Source organism: Capra hircus, chromosome 16 (genome assembly GCF_001704415.2).
Source record: "Capra hircus breed San Clemente chromosome 16, ASM170441v1, whole genome shotgun sequence".
In the NCBI taxonomy this organism is placed as follows: Eukaryota; Metazoa; Chordata; class Mammalia; order Artiodactyla; family Bovidae; genus Capra; species Capra hircus.
Genome location: NC_030823.1, coordinates 57,947,912 through 57,968,947, shown reverse-complemented (window position 1 = coordinate 57,968,947; position 21,036 = coordinate 57,947,912). Strand labels below are relative to the sequence as shown.

At 42.3% G+C, this 21,036-nt stretch overlaps 1 protein-coding gene across 5 annotated transcripts in view; it reads left to right on the top strand.

Moving 5' to 3' along the window:
- The window catches only part of SEC16B (SEC16 homolog B, endoplasmic reticulum export factor), a 118,426-nt gene that overhangs the window by 22,365 nt on the left and 75,025 nt on the right, over window positions 1-21,036 (top strand). For 4 of the 5 annotated variants that reach the window (XR_001296670.2, XM_013970427.2, XM_013970428.2 and 1 more), the window contains exons 3-12: window positions 241-353; window positions 1,573-1,693; window positions 2,454-2,550; window positions 3,984-4,128; window positions 7,293-7,444; window positions 7,833-7,894; window positions 9,910-10,045; window positions 10,501-10,731; window positions 15,751-15,848; window positions 18,200-18,281. Coding sequence is in view for 4 of the 5 variants with exons in the window: in XM_013970427.2 (XP_013825881.2) it covers window positions 241-353; window positions 1,573-1,693; window positions 2,454-2,550; window positions 3,984-4,128; window positions 7,293-7,444; window positions 7,833-7,894; window positions 9,910-10,045; window positions 10,501-10,731; window positions 15,751-15,848; window positions 18,200-18,281 (1,237 nt within the window). In the remaining variant the exon portion in view is untranslated. Of the gene's footprint in view, window positions 1-240; window positions 354-1,565; window positions 1,694-2,453; window positions 2,551-3,983; window positions 4,129-7,292; window positions 7,445-7,832; window positions 7,895-9,909; window positions 10,046-10,500; window positions 10,732-15,750; window positions 15,849-18,199; window positions 18,282-21,036 lie in introns of those variants that run through there. The other variant, XM_013970430.2, reaches the window with a different exon arrangement.

The following is a 21,036-nucleotide window of genomic DNA, read 5'->3' as shown; positions in this document are numbered from 1 at the left end:
TATTTATTTGGCTGTGCCGGGTCTTAGTTGTGGCACTCAGGATATTTGATCTTTGTTGCGGTATGTGGAATCTTTAGTTGGAGCATGTGGGATCTAGTTCACTGACCCGGATCAAACCCAGGTTCCCTGCATTAGGATCACGAAGTCTTAGCCACTGGACCACCAGGAAAGTTGCTCTCCATTGGTTTTTCTCTTTGCTATGCTCATCCTTGAATGAGTGGCCTTTTTTTGATTCTTTAGGTGGAGCATTGAGGATCTCTATCAGAGCTATTACTCTCCAGCCCTAAGGGAAGAATATGCTTATGGAAGTTATTACTACCATGGATACCCGCAGCAGCTTCAGGAAGAAAGAGGTATGGAATAATCTCCAAGAAGCCTTTGGGATGGTACCACTGGTCTGACAGGGCAGAGGCCAAAAGGGCCATGCTCAGAGCCTCATCCTAGGCCTCCACCCCCACCTGCTTCTTTATTGGTCAGATGTTGCTGTTGCTAAGTCGCTTCAGTCATCTCCGACTCTGTGCGACCCCATAGATAGCAGCCCACCAGGCTCCCCCGTCCCTGGGATTCTCCAGGCGAGAGTACTGGAGTGGGTTGCCATTGCCTTCTCCGCTTGGTCAGATGAGGCCATAGCAAACACACTGCTGCTAGCCGTCTTGAGAAGAGATAGAAAACAGTCATTTTTCTTTGTACATGTAGGTGTAGTTGATGGGACTGAAACTATTATTATGAGTGTTATGGAGAGTTTGTACTTCATCCATTTTTTTTTTCTACTCATTATAACCAAGATTATAGTCTCTCCCTGATCAAGTCACAGTGAAGTCAGTTCTTAACAGTGAAGTCATCAAGTGTGTGGGTGGGCTGTTATGCGTCTGACCATCACAGAGTGGCAGATTTGCACAAAAAAGAATTTATACCCTATACCAATAGTAAGGATTTAGGTATGTGTTAATGGCAACTTCTGACCTGCTAGTAAAGAGAAAAATCTGTTTCAGTACTGAAAACACAAACACACACACACAGGATCCCCACTGTTGTACTATCCTGTACAGTCATGCTGATTGGTTCAGAGAAGACTGAGATTCATCTTACAGACTTTCACTGTTGGCTTTCACTTACCAACTTTATTCAATTTGGCAAATACAGTCAGCCCTCCGAATCTGCAGGTCTGTCTCCAACTGGTGATTGAAAATATTTGAAAAAAGGAAAATTCCAAAACTTAAAACTTGAATTTGTTGCTTGTTGGCAACTATTTACATAGCACCTATGTTGTATTTACAACTATTTGCATAGCATTTATATGGTATTATTAGTTTTAGAAGTCATCTAGAGATGATTTAAAGTTTGTGGAGGATGTGTATAGATTATATGCAAATATTACACCATTTTATTAATATATAAGGGACTTTAACTTTCTCAGGTCCTGAAACCAATCCCCTAAAGCATACAGAAGGATGACTGTATGTCTTTATACCTGCCTTGCTCCAGTAACCCAGCTTCACAACTTGCTAGAATCTCTGAACTTTTAGGACTAGGAAGTGACCTGTCTTTGTTTTGTTTTCTCTGAGGGTGCAGTGCCAAGGCAAGGGAGTCCTTATATCTGGCAGGAAGATCATCGAGATCAAAAGTACCTCAGTGAGCATCAACATGAAAACCAGAATAGTCCATTTGGAACAAATAGGGAGACCCAGTTCCAGTAAGTGTGAAAGGAGAGGCTGGTTCAACATGATTCAGCCAAACTCAGACTACGTTTGGCAAAATTGATGTCATCTGGTACTGGTCCTTCATCTTCAGAAGCCCGTCTGCTTTTGTTCTGGCCACAAGGATGGAGCTCAAGCTGGCCTGAGCCAGCTGTTCACATGGACCCTGGAAGGAGGGGTTCTTAATTCTGAGCGGCAGTTCCCCAAACCTGCCTAAGTCCCCAAACCTGTGAGGTTACTTGAGGTCCATGTTGAAGGAAGGCCTTAATTCTATGTTGGCCTTGGAACAGATAAGGCCTTGCAGAAATTCTCATGATTGCATCCTGCCTGGGGATGGGGTGCTTCTCCTCTGCCCGGTCCTGTGCCCTAAGAATGGTCTCTCCCCTGGGACGAGAAGAGCAGGGAGGAGAATTTTGTACACTTACCTGTCTGGTACCCTTAGGCCTTTCCCCTGCCTGAAACTCACCAACCTGCCTGCTCTGATTTAAGTCATTCTGGGATGTCAGGCCACAGAGATCCAGCCTTCTCTGCAGAGTTTGGGGTCACTTCTAGTAATTGTACTATGAACTCCGTTCCTGTTTTTCTGGTTTAATAGACCGTGGCAGCACAAGGGAGGACAAGGCTTTTCCCTGTGGCACATGTGCCAACCCGACACCTGCCCACACTTTGCGGCAGAGCAGCCTCTAGTACAGGGCAGCTCAGCCTTGCTGGTCTGCCCTGGATCCCCTCTCACATGCTCCTGTCATTTTGCTACAGATCTAAGAGTCGGAATCCTTATAAAGACAGTCCTGGACAGGAGAGGCCCGGGGACCTGTTCATGGAGAGTCCGCTAACTGGGGCACAGAAAAACAAGGTAACCTGAAGTGACACAGGGCTGGTGATCTGTGACAGTGCATCAGAGCTGACATCATCAGCAGTGGCAGGGCAGGGCCCTGGGGGTGGGGGTCCCTAGTGCCAGCAGTCTAAGGGGTACCATTCCTCCCCTCTTGGCAGAGCCTTCATGCCTACGTCCTCCTTTCCCTGATTCCTGTTTCAATCTTCTGGGTCTGGGGCCCTTATTGAGCCCTTTTGCATTTTTTTTTGCCAAGTTAGCTGTCAGGAAGTATCACCCAAGTCACTCCAAGGTGGGAAAGAAAAGAAGTGTTTCTGGTACTCCGGTGAACTAGCAATTTGGTTTACTTAGGAAGTGGGAAGTTGCTAGCATCTTTTAATTTGGGTATGAAAAGCAGAATTTAAAACCTTTCTTGAATCTTCCATTTCTCTCTTCTGAAATCTTACTGTGTGTACCAGTTGGGCTATGAAATGGAGCTCTTGAATTTTTTAAACTTTCAATTTTGGAATAACTTTAGATTTATGGAAAAGTTACAATAGACAAGGTCTTAATTTTTGACAGTCTCATATTAATCTTCTATCCCTGATTAGATTTGTATAATTTGGGGGAACAGTTTCTTCTGTATACCTAATACTTAACAGGGCCGGGCACCTATTAGGACTAACAGTAACAACACAATAACAGCAGTCATATATGAGTACAGTACTTTACAGTGTGGACAAAGAGCTTTTGTATCCATTGTTTGCATCTGCTTTACAATCCTCCCAGAATATAAGCTCTGTGAATTTCTTTTTTAAAAAATATTTATTTATTTGGCTGTACTGGGTCTTAGTTGTGGCATGCATCTTCATTGCAACATGCAGGATTTTCTTTAGTTGCAGCATGTGGAATCTTTTAGTTGTGGTGTGCAAATTTTTAGCTGCATCATGTGGGATCTAGTTCTCTGACCAGGGATTGAACCTGGGCGCCCTGTATTGGGAGCACAGAGTCTTAGCCCCTGAACCACCAGGGAAGTCCTTTTGTACCCATATCCTTAGGGAAAGCATTGCACCTGGAGCATAGTAAGTGCTCATTAGACAGTTGGTGAATGAATGCAAAAGGTAAGTACTTGAACTATATAGGGTAGGTATGATTATCTACATTACAAATGAAGGTACTGAGCTTAGAGCGTCTACGTCACTTGTTCAAGGTTACAGAGCCTGGTATTAACAAAGCTGGGATTTGAATTAAAACCCCCTGACCCCAGGACCTGCACTCTACCCATGGGGCCTAGATGAATCCTTTAGCGAGAACTGTCAGTTGAACGATCCCTTCTTTTGCTTTCAATATGTCCACATTCATTAGATTTATTTGAAAGTTTGAATTTTGTTGCTTTGAAGAAACACTTCGGAGGACTGTCTCTCTGAAAGTGTCTCTGATTCTTCCCATGTGTTCTTGTCATTTTTAACTTCCAGCCATCACTGATGGAGGAGTCCAACCTTCTCTGGCAGCATGAGTCTGGTCTCACCTCCAGCAGCTATGAGCTCAGTCAGTACATGGCAGATGCTTCCGAGCTCTATGACCCCAGGACTTCAGCAGCCTGGAGCCCAGTTCAGGCTGGTGGGTACTGACGTGATTAAAGGAGTTGGCTGAGTCTGATGAGAAGAGGGCTGGGTGGCACAGCTCTTGGAAGGTCAACTTTACCCGGTATTTCCAAGAGTAGATCCCTTGTCTGCCTCATTTAATGGAGCAGCTTTGGCTCCATTCCCCGTCTTTTCTTTTGTACTGAAGAATGCATCATAGCTGATTCTTGGAAAGGAACATGGCCCACGGCCATCATCAGGTTGGGAGAGGAGGCCCTCAGAGGTACTGTAGGTAACGAGGGAAGAAAGTAAAGACCAGAGTCAGTTTGGGAAAGTCAAAGCAGGTCACAAAGGTCTGGATGTAGGAGATTTGTCCTGAGTATTGGGGCTATGAGAGCCAATCCCCAACCTGTCACCCTCATGAGAGTCTAGGCCTGGTACATTATCATTTGTACTAAACCATCAATTCCTTGTATTATATTCTTCTTTTTTCTTTTTAAAATTATTTTTTTATTGGAGTATAGTTGCTTTACAATGTTGTCATTTTCCACTGTACAGCAAAGTGAATCAGCCATATATATACATATAGCCCCACTGTTTTGGATTTCCTTCCCATTTAGGTTGCCATAGAGCACTGAGATGAGTTTCCTGTGCTATACAATGGTTTCTCTTAGTTTTCTATTTTATACCTGATAGTGTATATATGTAAACCCAAATCTATCGATTTATCCCATGCTCCTTTCCCCTCTTGGTGTCCATACTATGTCTGTCTCTCTCTTTCTGCTTTGCAAATAGGTTCATCTGTACCATTTTCCTAGATTCTACATATATGCCTTCATATATGATGTTTGTTTTTCTCTTTCTGACTTATTTCACTCTGCAAGAAAGTCTCTAGGTCCATCCACATCTCTGCAAATGGCACAATTTTGTTCCTTTTTATGGCTGAGTAATATTCCATTGTGTATATGTTTCATATCTTCTTTATCCATTCCTCTGTCAATAAACATTTAGGTTGCTTCCATATCTGGGCTATTGTAAATAGTGCTGCAGTAAACATCAGGTGCATGTATCTTTTGGAATTATGGTTTTCTCTAGGTATATGCCCATGAGTGGGATTGCTGGGTCATATGGTAGTTCTATTTTTAGTTTTTTAAGGAACCTCTACACTGTTCTCCATAGTGACTGAACCAATCCACTTTCCTACAAACATTATAAGAGGGTTCCCATTTCTCCACACTCTCTCCAGCACTTTTTGTTTGTAGATTTTTTGATGATGGCCATTCAGACCAGTGTGAGGTGATATCTCATTGTAGTTTTGATTTGCATTTTTCTAGTAATTAGTGATGTTGAGTATTTTTTCACGTGCCTCTTGGCCATCTGTATGTTTTCTTTGGAGAAATGTCTATTTAGGTCTTTTGTTCATCTTTTGATTGGATTGTTTGTTATTTTGATATTGAGCTACATGAGCTGTTTATATATTTTGGAGATTAGTCCCTTGTGTGTTGCTTTGTTTGCACATGTTTTCTCCCATTCTAAGTGTTATTATTTTGTCTTGTTTATGGTTTCCTTCGCTGTGCAAAAACTTTTAAGTTTAATTAGGTCCTACTTGTTTACTTTTGTTTCTATTTTCATTAGTCTAGGAGATGGGTCAAAAGAAGATCTTGCTGCGATTTATGTCAGAGTGTTCTGCCTGTTTTCATCTAAGAGTTTTATAGTGTTGGCCTTACATTTAGGTCTTTAACCCATTTTCTGTTTATTTTTGCGTATATAGTGTCAGGGAGTGTTCTAATTTCATTCTTTTACATGGGTTGTTCAGTTTTCCAAGCATCACTATTGAAGAGATTATCTTTTCTCCATTATCAAATATTGGGTAACCACAGGTATGTGGGTTTATTGCTGGGCTTTTTATCCCATTCCATTGATCTATATTTCTGTTCTTGTGCTAGTACCATGCTGTCTTATTACTGTAGCTTTGTAGTATAGTCTAAAGTTAGGAAGCCTGATTCTTCCAGCTCTGCTTTTCTTTCTCAAGACTGTTTTGGCTATTCAGGGTCTTTTGTGCTTCCACACAAATTATAAAATCTTCTGTTCTAATTCTGTGAAAGATGCCATTGGTGGTTTGATAGGGATTGCATTGAATATGTAGATTGCTTTGGGTAGTACAGTCATTTTCACAGTATTGAGTCTTCCAGCCCAAGAACATGGTATATCTCTCCATCTCTTTGTGTTGTCTTTGAAATCTTTCGTCAGTATCTTATAGTTTTATGAGTACAGGTCTTTCGCCTCTTTAGAAAGGTTTATTCCTAGGTATTTATTCTTTTTGTTGCAATGGTAAATAGAAGTTTCCTTAAATTCTCTCTCTGATCTTCAGTTGTTATTGTACAGGAATGCAAGGCATTTCTGTGCATTAATTTTGTATACTGCAACTTTACCAAATTCATTGATTAGCACCAGTAGTTTTCTGGTGGCCTCTTTTGGATTGTTTATGTTTAGTATCATGTCATTTGCAAACAGGATATTTTTACTTCTTTCCCAATTTGGATTCCTTTTATTTCTTTTTCTTCTCTTTTTGCCATGGCTAGGATTTCTAAAACTAGGTTGAATGATAGTGATGAGCACAGGCATCCTAGTCTTTTTCCTGATCTTAGAGGAAATAATTTCAGTTTTTCATCATAGAGAATGATGTTTGCTGTGGATTTGTCATGTATGGCCTTTATTATGTTGAAGTAGGTTCCCTTTATGCCAACTTTAAGAATTAAAGATTTTAAAATTAAAAAAAAAAAAAATAAAACATTTTAAATCTTAAAAAAAAATCATAAATGGGTGTTGAATTCTGTCAAAAGTTTTTTCTGCATCTATTGAGATGATTGTATGGTTTTTATTCTTTAATTTGTTAATATGGTACATCACATTGATTGATTTGCATATACTGAAGAATCCTTGCATCCCTGGGATAAATCCCACTTGATCATGGTGTATAATCCTTGTAATATATTGTTGGATTAGGCATTATAGTCTGACATATTCTTAAAGGCCTAAATCTGACTTAGAGCATGTATTTCTTCTAATTATGTAACCCACCCAGAATCTTATCTGGGTCCCAGGTGAAATTTGGAAAGAAATATGTCTGTGGAATATTTCTTACATAAAGCAAAGCAGTGGTAGTAATGCTAACAGTGTCCACCTGTTTTGGTTGGTCAGAGGACATCTCAGCAGCTGGTCCCAAGGAACCCATGAAGTTCTATGTCCCTCACATGCCTGTGAGTTTTGGGCCAGGAGGTCAGCTGGTGTGTGTGAGTCCCAGCTCTCCCAGTGATGGACAGACAGCCCTTGTTGAACTGCACAGCATGGAGGTAAACAAGATTCTGTATCCCCTGAATGTCAGCACATTACTCCCTGCTTCCCTTTGCCTGAGCCCTGGCATCTCCAGGAATAGAGTGCTCTTGGAGGGGTCTGAGCCATGTACCCTGTGGATTGGTGTGTGTGTGTGTGTGTGTGTGTGTGTGAAGGCATGTGTGGGGCTCTTCTCTGAAAGAAGTAATGCTAGACTGATGTTTTACCTGTGATGCTGTTGGCTCATAGCCAGCAACTAGAGAGCTCGTTTTTGTCTTCCTGCTTTCTCCATGAGGCGTTGAGCCCCATCCTAGGACCACAGCCCTGGGCTCTGATATGGACTCAACTGAGGAATGGGACACTGGGGGCACATAGTCTTGAAGACCAAACTTGAGTTTTTTGTTCCAGGTTATTCTTAATGATTCTGAGGAACAAGAAGAGATGAGGACTTTCTCAGGACCGCTGATCAGGTAAATCACCGTAAAAGTTGCCAAATAAGGGCTTTTGAAACCTATAAAATCTTCCTGCCCAAGTCAGCATTTGGGGATTTGGGCTTGGCTTCCTTGAAAGAAAATATCTGTCCCCATTGGAATGGAATCTTTGTGCTATAAGTTGGAGCCAGATGTGGCCTGAGCCATTTTGACAAGCAATTTGAGTGTTGAAAGACAGAAAAAGTTTAAAAATCTGAAATCAATTCTATTTTACAAAGGCTATGTGGTAGGAGGTTTTAATGTTCTGGGTATTTAATAATACTTAAACTGGTAGAAAAGTGGAGCACAGCCTGGGAAATCATAGGCAAGTTGCTCATATGGAAAACATTTTTCTGGAGAGATGTATAACCCAGTCAGCGTGTTACTAGACAGTGTGCAAGTCTGCCCTCTGCAGGACTGAGCTAGAACTGCTTTTCAATTCCTAGTCATGTTTCTGATAAATACTGAGGATGTTCTTTGTTGTGGAGAAAAGAATTCAGGCTGGTGTCAGAGGTGAGATAATACATTCTGAAGCCCTTTAAATATCGTCACAACTATATAGACGTGTCCTTATCCTGAAGCTTCCCCCTCCAAGAAAATCCCCAGGGTATTTTGACAGTTCCTTCAAGTAAAAATGAATTCTCTCCATTTTTACACACAGGTGTAGTAGCAATGTGGCCTAGAGTTCCGAGCTGGGTGTTTGGACACCTAGGGTACTGATCTCCATTTGACTGACTTCATTAAATAATCTCAAGCAAATAATAATTCCTGTTTATTGAATACTTTATATATGCTACACAATTGGCTAATTACTTTTTGTATGAGGTAGACTTCAAAACAGTGTTTTAATAGAAGTATAGTTGATTTACAATGCTGTGTTAGTTTCATATTACAGCAAAGTGATTCAGTTATATATAAATCTGTTCCTTTTCAGATTCTTTTCCATTATAGGTTATTATAAGACATTGAGTTGGAGGTAGACTTTTAAAGTCATTTTATTTTGTTTATTTATTTTAGCTGCACCAGGTCTTCGTTGCTCCACGCGGGCTTTCTCTAGCTGTGGCAAGCGGGGGCTATTCTTCGTCGCAGTGCCCTGGCTTCTCACTGTGGTGGCCTCTCTTGTTGTGGAGCACAGGCTCTAGGCATGCAGGCTTCAGTAGCCGTGGCACACACGCTCAGTAGTTGCAGCGCCAAGATCAGTAGTTACGGCACATGAGTTAGTTGCTCCACAGCATGTGGAATCTTACCAGACCAGGGCTTGAACCTGTGTCCCTTGTATCGGCAGGTAGATTCTTATCCACTGTACCACCAGGGAAGCCCTGGAGGTGGACATTTTAATCACCCCTGTTTTATCAAAAAGAGCAGAGGCTCAGAAGCGATAAGCAGCTTGTGTAGACTGAGAAGTTTAGGCTAGATTTTAATCCAGGGTTGTCTGATCTCAAAGTCTGTGCTCTAACCTGCCACCCAAATAGTCATTTCAGATCTCTGGGCCTCAGTTTCTTCCTCTATAAAATGGAGACAGTGGATGAGAGAATCTCTGAGGTCCCTTCCTGTTCTATATGGAAACAACGGTCCTGTAACTACAGACTCACTGTCCCCATCCTGGGTTGCTGCTACTGCTGCTGCTAATTCGCTTCAGTCGTGTCCGACTCTGTGCGACCCCATAGACGGCAGCCCACCAGGGTCCCCCGGCCCTGGGATTCTCCAGGCAAGAACACTGGAGTGGGCTGCCATTTCCTTCTCCAATGCATGAAAGTGAAAAGTGAAAGGGAAGTCACTTAGTTGTGACCAACTCTTCGCGACCCCATGGACTGCAGCCTGCCAGGCTCCTCCGTCCATGGGATTTCCAGGCAAGAGTGCTGGAGTGGGGCGCCGGTGCCTTCATCCTGGGTTGTCCTGTTTCTATTACTGTCTCAGTTCCAGCCCAGGCAGCGCCCTCACGCTGTAGGAGGGGCTTGTGGTCCTGCCTGGGGGAGGAGTCTGCCCCTCACTCTGCTCCTTGAAATCTCTCCCAGGGAAGATGTGCACAAGGTGGACATCATGACGTTTTGCCAGCAGAAGGCAGCACAGAGCCGCAAATCTGAGACACCGGGGAGCAGAGACTCGGCTCTACTCTGGCAGCTGTTGGTTCTCCTTTGTCGGCAGAACGGGGTCAGTATCACCGCGGCTGGAGGATGGGCAGGTGCAGGCTGGACTGAAATTTAAGTTTTCCTGGGAGAGAGAAGATTCGTCTTGGGGCAAAATTATAAAAGGTAACATTAAAGGAGCAACAAATGGCCTCAAGAAAAGAAACTGCTGAGGTCAATGCCAGAGTGCAAACGCTAGCTTTTCCCTGCCCTTCTCCACTAGCCTCTGGTTATTGCTCAGTTCTTGGGTTACCTCACCAAGCAGATAATACACCTATGAGAGTGTGCATATTTCTGGTCATCTCTGTGGCTCCTGACAGGCAGAAAATAGCCATGAGAATGAAGGTGGAGTTTCAACTACTACAATGCAAAAAGGACTGTCTTGTGTTTACCTGTGGGTCTCCTCCTGAAGCGGGCGTACCAGCTTCTGCAGCCTGGGGTACCAGCATGGCAACGAAGGGGATTCTTTTTGCCTTGCAGTCCATGGTGGGGTCTGACATCGCCGAGCTGCTGATGCAGGACTGCAAGAAGCTGGAGAAGTACAAGCGGCAGCCGCCTGTCGCCAACCTCATCAACCTGACGGACGGGGACTGGCCAGTGCTGAGCTCGGGGACCCGGGACCTGCTCACCGGGGAGATTCCTCCCAGCGTGGAGACTCCTGCGCAGATCGTGGAGAAATTCACCAAGCTGCTCTACCACGGAAGGAAGAAGGCAAGTGCGGCGCCCACCCCTACTTAAAATAGTCCGGGCAGCCATATAGCTCACCCCAATGGTATGAGTGACATCTACTCATTTTATAACAGTAAGTTCAGAAAGGTACAAAGGAAAAAAAAACAACAACAACCCAAAGTCCTACCACTAAAAGATACTACCTGTTAACATTTTGATATATGTTACTTCTAGTATTTTCTATGCATATGTATCAATATTAAAAGTTAAATTAAATTACATATACAATTTTTTTCTTTTTTCCCCTTAAGACTATATGGTGAAACCCTCTCATGGCATTAAACTGTGCCACTAAAATCTAGATTATATTCCATTATATGAATGTATCATATTTTATGCACAATTCACTGTTGTTGACTATATAGGCCATGTACACTTTTGCCATTCTCTGGTAACTCAGCGGGTAGAGAATCCACCTGAAATGCAGGAGACCAGGTTTTCACTCCTGGGTGGGGGGAAGATCCTCCGAAGAAGGAAATGGCAACCCACTCTAGTATTCTTGCCTGGAAAATCCCATGGACAGAGGATCCTGGTGGGCTACAGTCCATGGGGCTGCAAGAGCCAGACACGACTTATCCATTAAACCACAACCACCATAATTATACAATTCAAAAGTCTTGTTATATAAATATTTGGATGGTCTTTTTATTATTTTTTAAGATAGATTCCTAGAAGTGGAACTACTGGGTTAAAGAGTATGTACTTTTAAAAGGCTCTTCATATATACACTAAATTAGTTTCCAGGAAGTTTGTTTACAAATGAATACCTCCATCAACTATATCTAAAATATACATGTCAATACTGAATACTTTAATTCCACTGATGAAGTGATGTCTTCTGTATTTTTTGATATGTAAGTTAGACTTTGACATTTTTATATTATTTATTCAATTTTAAATAGAAGTATATTTGACAAATGAAATGGCAAGATAATGTATACAATGTGATTTGATATATGGTGTGAAAGGATTCCCCTCACTGAGTTATTAACATATACATCACCTCATATATGTCCCTATTATTTTATACCCTAATTTTGAAGTTGAGCTCACATTTTACAAAAGTCTGAAGTGAAGTGAAGTGAAAGTCACTCAGTTGTGTCCGACTCTTTGCTACCCTCCATGGACTGTAACCCACCAGGCTCCTCTATCCATGGGATTTCCCAGGCACGAATACTGGATTGAGTTGCATTTGGTAAACTTAAATATTTGCATAAATGGTTGAAATCAATTTGAATCATTTAAGAATAAAAAGATAAAAGGGATATAACAGGAGAAATAATGCTGTTCCCTGTTCCCTCCCAGCCGCAAGATTTTTTCCTCTCTGAAATATACGGAGGTATTTCCCCCATATATAATTATTTCCTCCCTCTTTGCCCTTATAGCATATTACATGTCATGTCTTCACTTTCCTTTTGTCACTTAACAAGATCTTATAGGAAACACTCAATATTAGCATTGGTAAATTTTTTTCCATAAAGGAACAGATAGTAAATATTTTAGGCTTTGCAAGCTTTCCTCTACTTAGTTCCACTGTTATTGTGTGAAAACAGCCATGGATAATCTGTTAATAAATGGGTGTGGCTGTGTTTCAATAAAACTTTATTTATGGACATAGAAATTTGAAAATATCACTTTCATGTGTAATGAAGCATTATTCTTTTTTTGATCTTTTTTCAATCATTTAAAAGTGTAAAAACTTTTCGTAGCTTGTAGGCTGTACCAAAACAGGCAGTGGGCTGAACTGGGTCTTCTGGCCACATTTTGGTGACTCTTGTTTCTTATTATATACAAATACCTTCCTCATTATTACTTACAGCTACATAGGTGTCTATAGGTGAATTATAATCAATTCAATTGAACTTCTGTAGATTGACACAGGTCATTTCTAGTCTTTTGCAATTACAAATAATGTTGCAATGAATAACACTGTCATTTTGCCCTTTGGAGAGAATATACGTAAGGCAAGTTTGTAGAAGTGGAAACTTTGGATCAAAGGGTATATGGTTTGTAATTTTGATAGATATTTACAAACTGACTTTTTAGAGGTTGTATTGATTACTTTACCAATATACGAGAGTGCTTGCTTCCCCCTACTCTCACCAACCCAGTGTGTTTCTTTTTGATATGTGCCAGTGTGAGAGATGAAAAAAATGTAGTTATTTGCATTTTCTTATTATAAATGACGCTGGATATCCTTTAATCTGTGAATATTTTTGTCACGGATTTTCCAAATTTTTCTGTGGAGTTTTGATACCCACATATTGATTTGTAGGAGCTCTTTACTTTTTAAGGATTTTCTGTCTGAAATCACTTTTTTGGGGTGATATATAGAAAGGCTTTTCCTGCTTCAAAATTAATTTATGAAAATAAAGTTGAAATACTTTTGTGACTTAACCTTTACCTTTAAATCTTTAATTGTGTGTGTGTCTTTGTATGTGATGTTATCTTTTAACGAGAGATAGACATGATACTCAGTGAAAATGGGATCAACTTGTAGCATATATGTGTGTATATAGTCATTATATATTTAATATATATATTCACTATATAGTAGGGAGTGCTATTTCACCAGTGATTCACTTACTCAATAAACATTTATGTAGCAGCCACTTCTAAGGTATCAAACCCAGCAGGGGGATACAGAGATAAATCAGTGATAATCTCTTTCTTAAGAATAAGTAATGACCATAACAACAACAATAATAAAGGAAAATATTTGAAAAATACTTTCTATGTGCCAGATACTCACCTATCAGCTTATATGCATGATCTCATTTATCTTCATAGAAACCCTCTAGTTTAGGTTCTATTCTTATTCTATGTATTTATAAATGAGGAAAGTTAGTAATAAAGCAAGAGTTAGATTTAGGAAGCCTGGTGGTACCTGATCTCGGGCTTGTAACCACCCACCACATCATCTGTCATACTACGACCCAAAGGTAGCAAGGGCAGATAGAGCCCTGTGGGAGTTCAGGGTGATCTGTGCGGAGCTGGACTCCACAATACTTTTAAAATCTTATAGTAAACTTGACTAGGGTCTTAATTCTGGCATTGTGCAAGCTTGATATCCTCTATATAATTTCTCAATTCATCACTTATTCTTAAATTATATTTTTGGGGATGCAGATTTTTGACTAAAGTAGTAATTCCCCACCAATCACAGTGGTTGTCGGAGGAGGCCTTACAAAGAGCTTAGAAAAGTAGAGAAGCGAAAGGCAAAGGAGAAAGGGAAAGATACACCCAACTAAATACAGACTTCTAAAGAATAGCAAGGAGAGATAAGAAAGCTTACCAGTCTTTAGTAAATCCTTCTAAAAAATACTACTATGAAATAGTTTAATGTACAAAAATATCAATCTTCTTTTCCCTAAAAAGAACATTTCTTTTTTTTTTTTTTTTAAGATTTCACCTGGGTTTCTTTTTTTTAAAATGGAAGTATAGTTGATATATAATGTTGTGTTAATTTTTGTTGTACAGCAGAGTGATGCAGTTATAGATATACTTTTTCTAAATATTGTTTTCTATTATATTACAGGATTTTGAATATAGTTCCTGGTGCTATACAGTAGGAACTTGTTTCAAAAGGAGCAATCTTAATGTCATTTTTACTTCTACTGACTATGATGCTGAATTTCCTAACTGTGATTGTTTAAATTTATTCTCTCTTCAAATATGATAATGTGGGAGATGTTGGGATAATCAAATACATTTTCATTTGGAGGTGGAAATACCTCATTAGTAATCTCCTGTCCAAAAATCAAATTATTTTGGGGACAGTAAGGAAATTGCGTGGTCAGTTACAAAGTTGTATCTGACTCTTTTGTGACCCCATGGACTATAGTAGCCCACCAGGCTCCCCTGTCCATGGGATTTTTCCAGGCAAGAATACTAGAGTGGTTTGCCATTTCATCCTCCAGGGGATCTTCCTGACTCAGGGATCAAACCTGCATCTCCTGGGTCTCCTGCATTGGCAGGTGGCTTCTTTACTATTCAACCTCACATATAAATTAAACTCTTACTGAATAGTTTTAAAAATTAAATGAAGAGATAAATATATGTATGTGTATGTTTTAAAATTTGCAGCTTTTGATCCATGTCACCAAATTAATGGGTGTGATTACTTTGACATATGAAGCTGACTAGTTAACTAATAAGCACTTAATATTTAGTAAGCAGTTAGTTATAGTGTTAGGTGGGGTAGGATAATGGCTATGTATACTGGCTTAAACATAATAGCAGCCTTTTTCTCTTCATGTGACAGTACTGGGCAGGTGAAGAGAAGATGGGGCAGCCCTCCTCCATAAGCAACCCAAGGACTCAGCTGTGTGAGGCTCTACCATCTTCAACACAGAGTCTCTAAGGCTCCTGGGTGTCATCTGCATTCCAGCCAGATAGGGAAAAGGCCATGGAGGATTGAGCATGGGGAGTCCTATGCGCCAGACCCAGAGGCTGCACGCATTGCTTCCATTTCCATCTGATACCCTAGAACTCAGCCACATCTCAGTGCCAGGGAGGTGGGAAATACGGTCAAGCTCTTGGCCCAGGAAGGAGAGCATGGATTTGGGTGAGGAACTAGGTGTCTCTGCCACAGTTGTTAATGAACAGTTCCTCTACTGTGCCCTGTGAGCACCATCTTACAACTCATCTTTAGAGACTCAGTCCTTGGTGTGAAATGCCTCTCTCATTCTTGGTGCTTAGGCTCATGAAATTTTCTCAGGAGATAAAGGTAACTGGTAACCATGTTGGTGGGGAGCTAATGAAATCATGTAATAGGTTCTGATAACATGAAGGTTCGAGAAAGGGACACTGGAGAGAGAAATACCTGCCAGCTGAAGCTGGTTCCCTACTCTTTCTTTCTCAGATTCACATGGGAGGCTCTGCAAGTCTTCCTGGAAGCCTGGCCTCTACCTGCTCAGGGGGCAGCGGTGCCCAAGCACAGTTGCTGGTTGTGTTGGAGGAAGGTGAGCAGAGGTACTGAAGGTGATGTCTGTATTTCAGGAAGCCTTGGAGTGGGCCATGAAGAACCATTTGTGGGGCCATGCTTTATTCCTCTCCAGCAAGATGGACCCAAGGACCCACAGCTGGGTCATGAGTGGGTGAGTCGGGAACTTGCACAGGAAGAGCCCAATGGAGCGGAGGGACCTCCCCTCCAAACGTGGGGATGAGGGTAGGGAGAAATACAAGACGCAAGGAAGAGCCCAACCCTCCAAGCGTCTTTCCAATTCTAAGTCGGGCGTAGTATTTCTCTTCTCCAGATCCTTATAACCTAGGTGCAGATACATTCTTTTTAGCTGCTGAGTTGAACAAAACATTTTAGTGACATTTTCTCAGAGTCAGAGCTTCCAAAGATTAAACAGGATTCTGCATTGCAGTAGCCTTCTCATTGGAAGAGAGAAGTTCCTAGAACTCTAGAGAGTTCCATCAGTGAGGGGTGGATCACTTAAAGGTGACTGACAGAGCGTTAGGACTGAGAGGTAGTAACTCACTGCTTAGTCCTGCGGTGGGCTGTGGGTGCTGAGAAGTAGGGAGGGATCCGGAGTAGGAGGACTGTGAGCTGTGGTAGAAAGGGGTTTATTGGGCTGGAGATTAGATACGGAAGACTTCCTCCAATGGGAGATGTCAAGACTGAAGGGATGCCCTCGGTCATAGTTTGCACCGGCCAGAACCTGGGTGCCAGCGGGCACTGGGAAGAAGGCTCAAACCAGAGTGGGATAGGAATGGAGGTGTGAGTACCTAGCCAGGAGTTTAGAACAGGGGCAATGAAACAGTTGAGGAGACTCAGGATCAAATGGAGGTGGTGGGTGTAGCGGGTGCTGGGGTCAGCCCTTCAGGCTGCAGTTAGCATCCGCGGGTGGTTGGGGACAGATGTGTGGCAGGATTGGTGTGGGGTGAGGTGGGGTGGTGTGGGGTCGGGGGGCACCTCCCATAAGGAGCAGGCTTGGGTCAGACAGTGAGAAGGATGTTAACTCAAAATTTATCTTCTCGTGTTGGTTAAAGCCTTGAAGCTACCTTCTCAGCTCGTTGTTTTAGTCGCTCAGTCATGTCTGACTCTTTGCAGCCCTGTGGACTGTAGCCCCCCAGACTCCTCTGTCCATGGTATTCTCAGGCAAGAATACTGGAGTGGGTTGCCATTTCCTTCTCCAGGGGGTCTTCCAACACAGGGATTGAACCTGAGTCTCTTGCATTTGGCAGGCAGATTCTTTACTGCTGAGCCACCAGGGAAGCTTTATCTTATATTTAAGTGAAGTGAAGTTGCTCAGTCTTGTCCAACGCTTTGTGACCCCATGGACTGTAACCTACCAGGCTCCTCTATCCATGGGATTTTTCAGGCAAGAATACTGGAGTGGGTTGCCATTTCCTTCTCCAGGGGATCTTCCCAACCCAGGGATTGAACCTGGGTCCCCTGAACTGCAGGTTGACTCTTTACCATCTGAGCCACCAGGGAAGCCATCTTATATTTAAATTGGCCGTAAATCCTGCTGGGCAGAGTTGGATAAGAAGATGGACACCCCCACTTTAAGCTGGGTCTGTGGGGCTCACATCTGTCCCACTGCCTGGGAGTCTGTTCTTCACCATGGCCCCTGCTGAGTCTCTTTATTACTCCGACCCCCAGTCTTCCCAGTAAATAGTGACCACCATGTTCTTCATTATGTTCCTGGGCCAGAATAGTGAGGAGCACTGGACTTCTATGAGGAGAAGCACTCCCAGCTCTGGAGGAAGGATGCTTTTAAAGACAGCATTCTGGGGGATAAACTTCCTTTAGATTTTGGACGCGAGCATCCCACAACCCTGAGCTGTAGCGTACATCTCTGCTACGGATTTCCGCCTTGGGCCATTGATGTTTGATGGGGCCCAGTGAATCGTGAAATATCTCTCTTACTGAGTATGCTTAAATCTCAAATCAACCATAGAGCTTATTATATCCTTGTTAAGCAGATCCCACGGTTTGTCATCAGCAGGATCATTTCTGGTCCCTGCTCTACGCCTCTTCAGTTACTGAAAATGACTATTTAGTACTTGTGAGCAAAGGCACAAGAGACCAGGTTAGTGAGAAGCCCCCAAAAAAACAGCGCTGAGAACTGTAGGCCTGGCCTGGAGGAGGACTGCCTTGGGACAGTGGGTCTCGAGGGTGGCTGGGGAGGAGGGGTCTGGAAAGAAGAGGTTCAGGTTTACCATTGGGCTCTCAGGGTTCATTGACTTATGCGTGGCTCATCTCTCTATAAAAATGGTTTGCTCAAGAGTTAGGGTGTCAGTGCTGAAGTGCAGGTCACCCCAGGTGGTAAGGTCTGTTTGGGGTGTGTGGGATGGGTGTCCGAAAGTGGGATGGAGCTGAGCCATAACCGAAAAGCAGAGAGAAACTCAAGTTTCAACAGAAGCCACCGCAAGGCAATGGGTTAAAGGTGCTCTTGATTGGGCCCCCACTGATGGTCGGTCCCTCTCTCTGCAGCTTCACCAGCACGCTGGCGCTCAACGATCCACTGCAGACTCTCTTCCAGCTCATGTCGGGGAGGACCCCACAGGCAGCCACGGTACCCTTCATAACAGGAGCCCAGCATCCGATGGGTTTAGTGGGTGGGGACTGCTCAGGGACGAAGTGATGGCTTTAGAGATGACAAATAAAACAACAAATGCCCCTTTATCACCTCCCATGTGCCTGGCCCTGTGCTAAGTAATGTGATATATATTATTTCATTTAGTGCGTGGAGGTGGGAATTATTATCCCGGTTTTTCAGTCATGAAATCTGAGATGCAAAAGTTTAAAATGACCCAAGATCACAGAGCTGGGGGCAGAGGAGTCAAGATTGGTCCAGGTCTGTCTGATTCCAAAGATCTTGCTCTTTCTACAAATCCACAGCTACCTGCTGAGTGAAGACTAGCAAGTGAAGCTGAGGCTGCTCTCCCGCTTACCACACCAGGCTTCCTTTCTTCCCCACCACTGCACGGGACCCTTCAAAGAGGGACACTTTAGATTCTACAGGTCATCAGTGTGAGATGTGGTTCAAGAGAACCCTAAGGCCATCTTGTTAGTTTTCCCATTATAAGAGACTTGATCTTTCTGTCCCAAGGTATTCCTTATCCTCGAAGTCCAATAATTTTAGTAAGATATATCTTGTTGACTGTCTGTGTCGATTTTGGGGGGGATAGAGCATGCTCTTTTAATATGTGCATCCATCTCTTACAGTTTAGGAAAAAAATTCTTGAATTATATCCTTCAGGATTTGTTTTATTCTCTTATATTGGTTTTCTTTTCAGGAACTCCCTCTATATACAAAATATAATAGTATATATATATATATGTATATGAGTGATTCTTTCTTTTCTTCTTTTTTGCTGTGTCCCTCCTGTGTGTCCCTTACTATGTTTTCATCAGTATCTCTTGCTTGCTGTGCTCTTTAAAATTTTGTCATTAAAAAAAAATATATATATATATAATTTATTTATTCGACTATTTCTGGTCTTAGTTGTGGTGCTTGGGTTCTTTGCTGTGGGAGTGTGGGCTCCAGAGCACGTAGGCTCAGTAATTGCGGTGTCCGGGCTTATTTGCCCCATGGCATGTGGGGTCTTGGTTCCCTGACCAGGTATAGAACCCACATTCCCTGCACTGGAAGGCAGATTCGTAACCACTGGACCACCAGGGAAGTCCTCTCCATTTTTGTCTTTATTTCTTTGATTTTCCTGCCACTTCTCTCCTGAGCTTTGCAGTCACATTTGCCTCCTCCTGTTCTCCACCATCTCTTTCCTCTGCTCCTATAACTTAGCTTTAGCCCCTTGCTTCATAAAAGAAATTGTTTCATTATTTTACTTACATTCATGATGAACTATTTGGTGACCATTTTTGTTTTGTGGTATCATTTTTTTTTTTTTTTGGTGAATGTTCTCTCTACCTTCTTCTCTCCTTTTATCTTGATGGTATATTTGTACAAATTCTGTATTTGTTCCTTCACAGGCTTCAAGCCTTCCTTGGACCAGTTATTTTTAGGAGGTTTGAGCTGGGGAGATGCCAGGGCCATGTTCCAGGCCAGCTGGCATTTTCACACAACCTGGTATTTTCTGTGAGCGTCTTTGCTTCTCCCCAGCTGGTGGAGATGGCTGTGGGATCTCCTCTCTCTGCCTCCCGAACCCACCTCTGCTTAATCTCTTTTGGAAGCCTTTTCTTGTATTTAGAGGCTTGGGTTTTTGTTGACATTTAGTTTTAATGAAAACACACTCACACTTTTGCTCTTTTGTCCTTCTTATTGCTTGTGGACAATTTCAAGAAAAGAAAAGAGAAATGCTGACTTTCATGCCCCTTCGTCAGAGCTATATTAGAACATGGGATGCACCTCACAGTTCTGCCGAATGCCTGTGCCCTGCAGTGAAATCCTACCATGTCACAAAAACGCTAAATGCAGGGAGTGATGTAATCAACATATGGTCCATTGGGTCTCATTGCACTGGCAGCGTTTGCTAAATGATCCCTGCTTCTGGGTGAGAAAACCAAGGAGCCAGAAGTGATATGGCAATGTGGTATTTGACACCCGTGTTGGAGAGTTTCCTAGCATCATAGCAGCCAGTAAAAGGCTAGATTTTGGTACTTAGAATAAGAGGTGTAGTGGACGAAGCATGGTGATTGGAAAACAGAGATGTGGGCTTCTGTCACAGGCTTAACCTAGTCTCTGCTCCTCAGAGTCTAGCTGTGTGAATGGGTCTTGTTACTTAGTCTCAGAGTCTCAGCTTTTCATCTTTGTGGGCATTTGATGCCTAACAGAGTTATTGTAAAAATTAAAGGAGAGAGACTATCTGAATGTATTAATGACCATACTTGGCCCATTGAAGTTAGTTAATAAGTGTTCTTTCTCTCCCCACCTCCATAGACCTGCTTTACAGAGATTTCCGCCCTCCACCCCCAAATCACCTGGGGAGGAGACGGAAGAATTGCTTCTAAGTTTTTGTTCTTTTAGCAAGAGCTTTTCTGTTGCTGGTTCCCTTAGTTCCAGCCAGAAAGAGCCTGGCTCACACGTTAAAATGGGGATAATAATAGTACTTAATGCATGTGATTGTTCATAGGAGAAATGCTTAGCACAGGCTATGGCCCAGGGTCAGAGTGCAATAAGTGAGAACTGCTATTATTTTTGTGATTTATTATCATCATTCCTCTCATTCACACTGCTTTGCCCAGATAAACAAAGAGTATCTTTAAAATGGAGCTGGATAAAGCATCTTTTGTTCTGTGGGATAATTACAAATACAATACCAAATAATTGTGAATTGTTTTGACCTCCAGATCTTAGCTATTACTGTCAA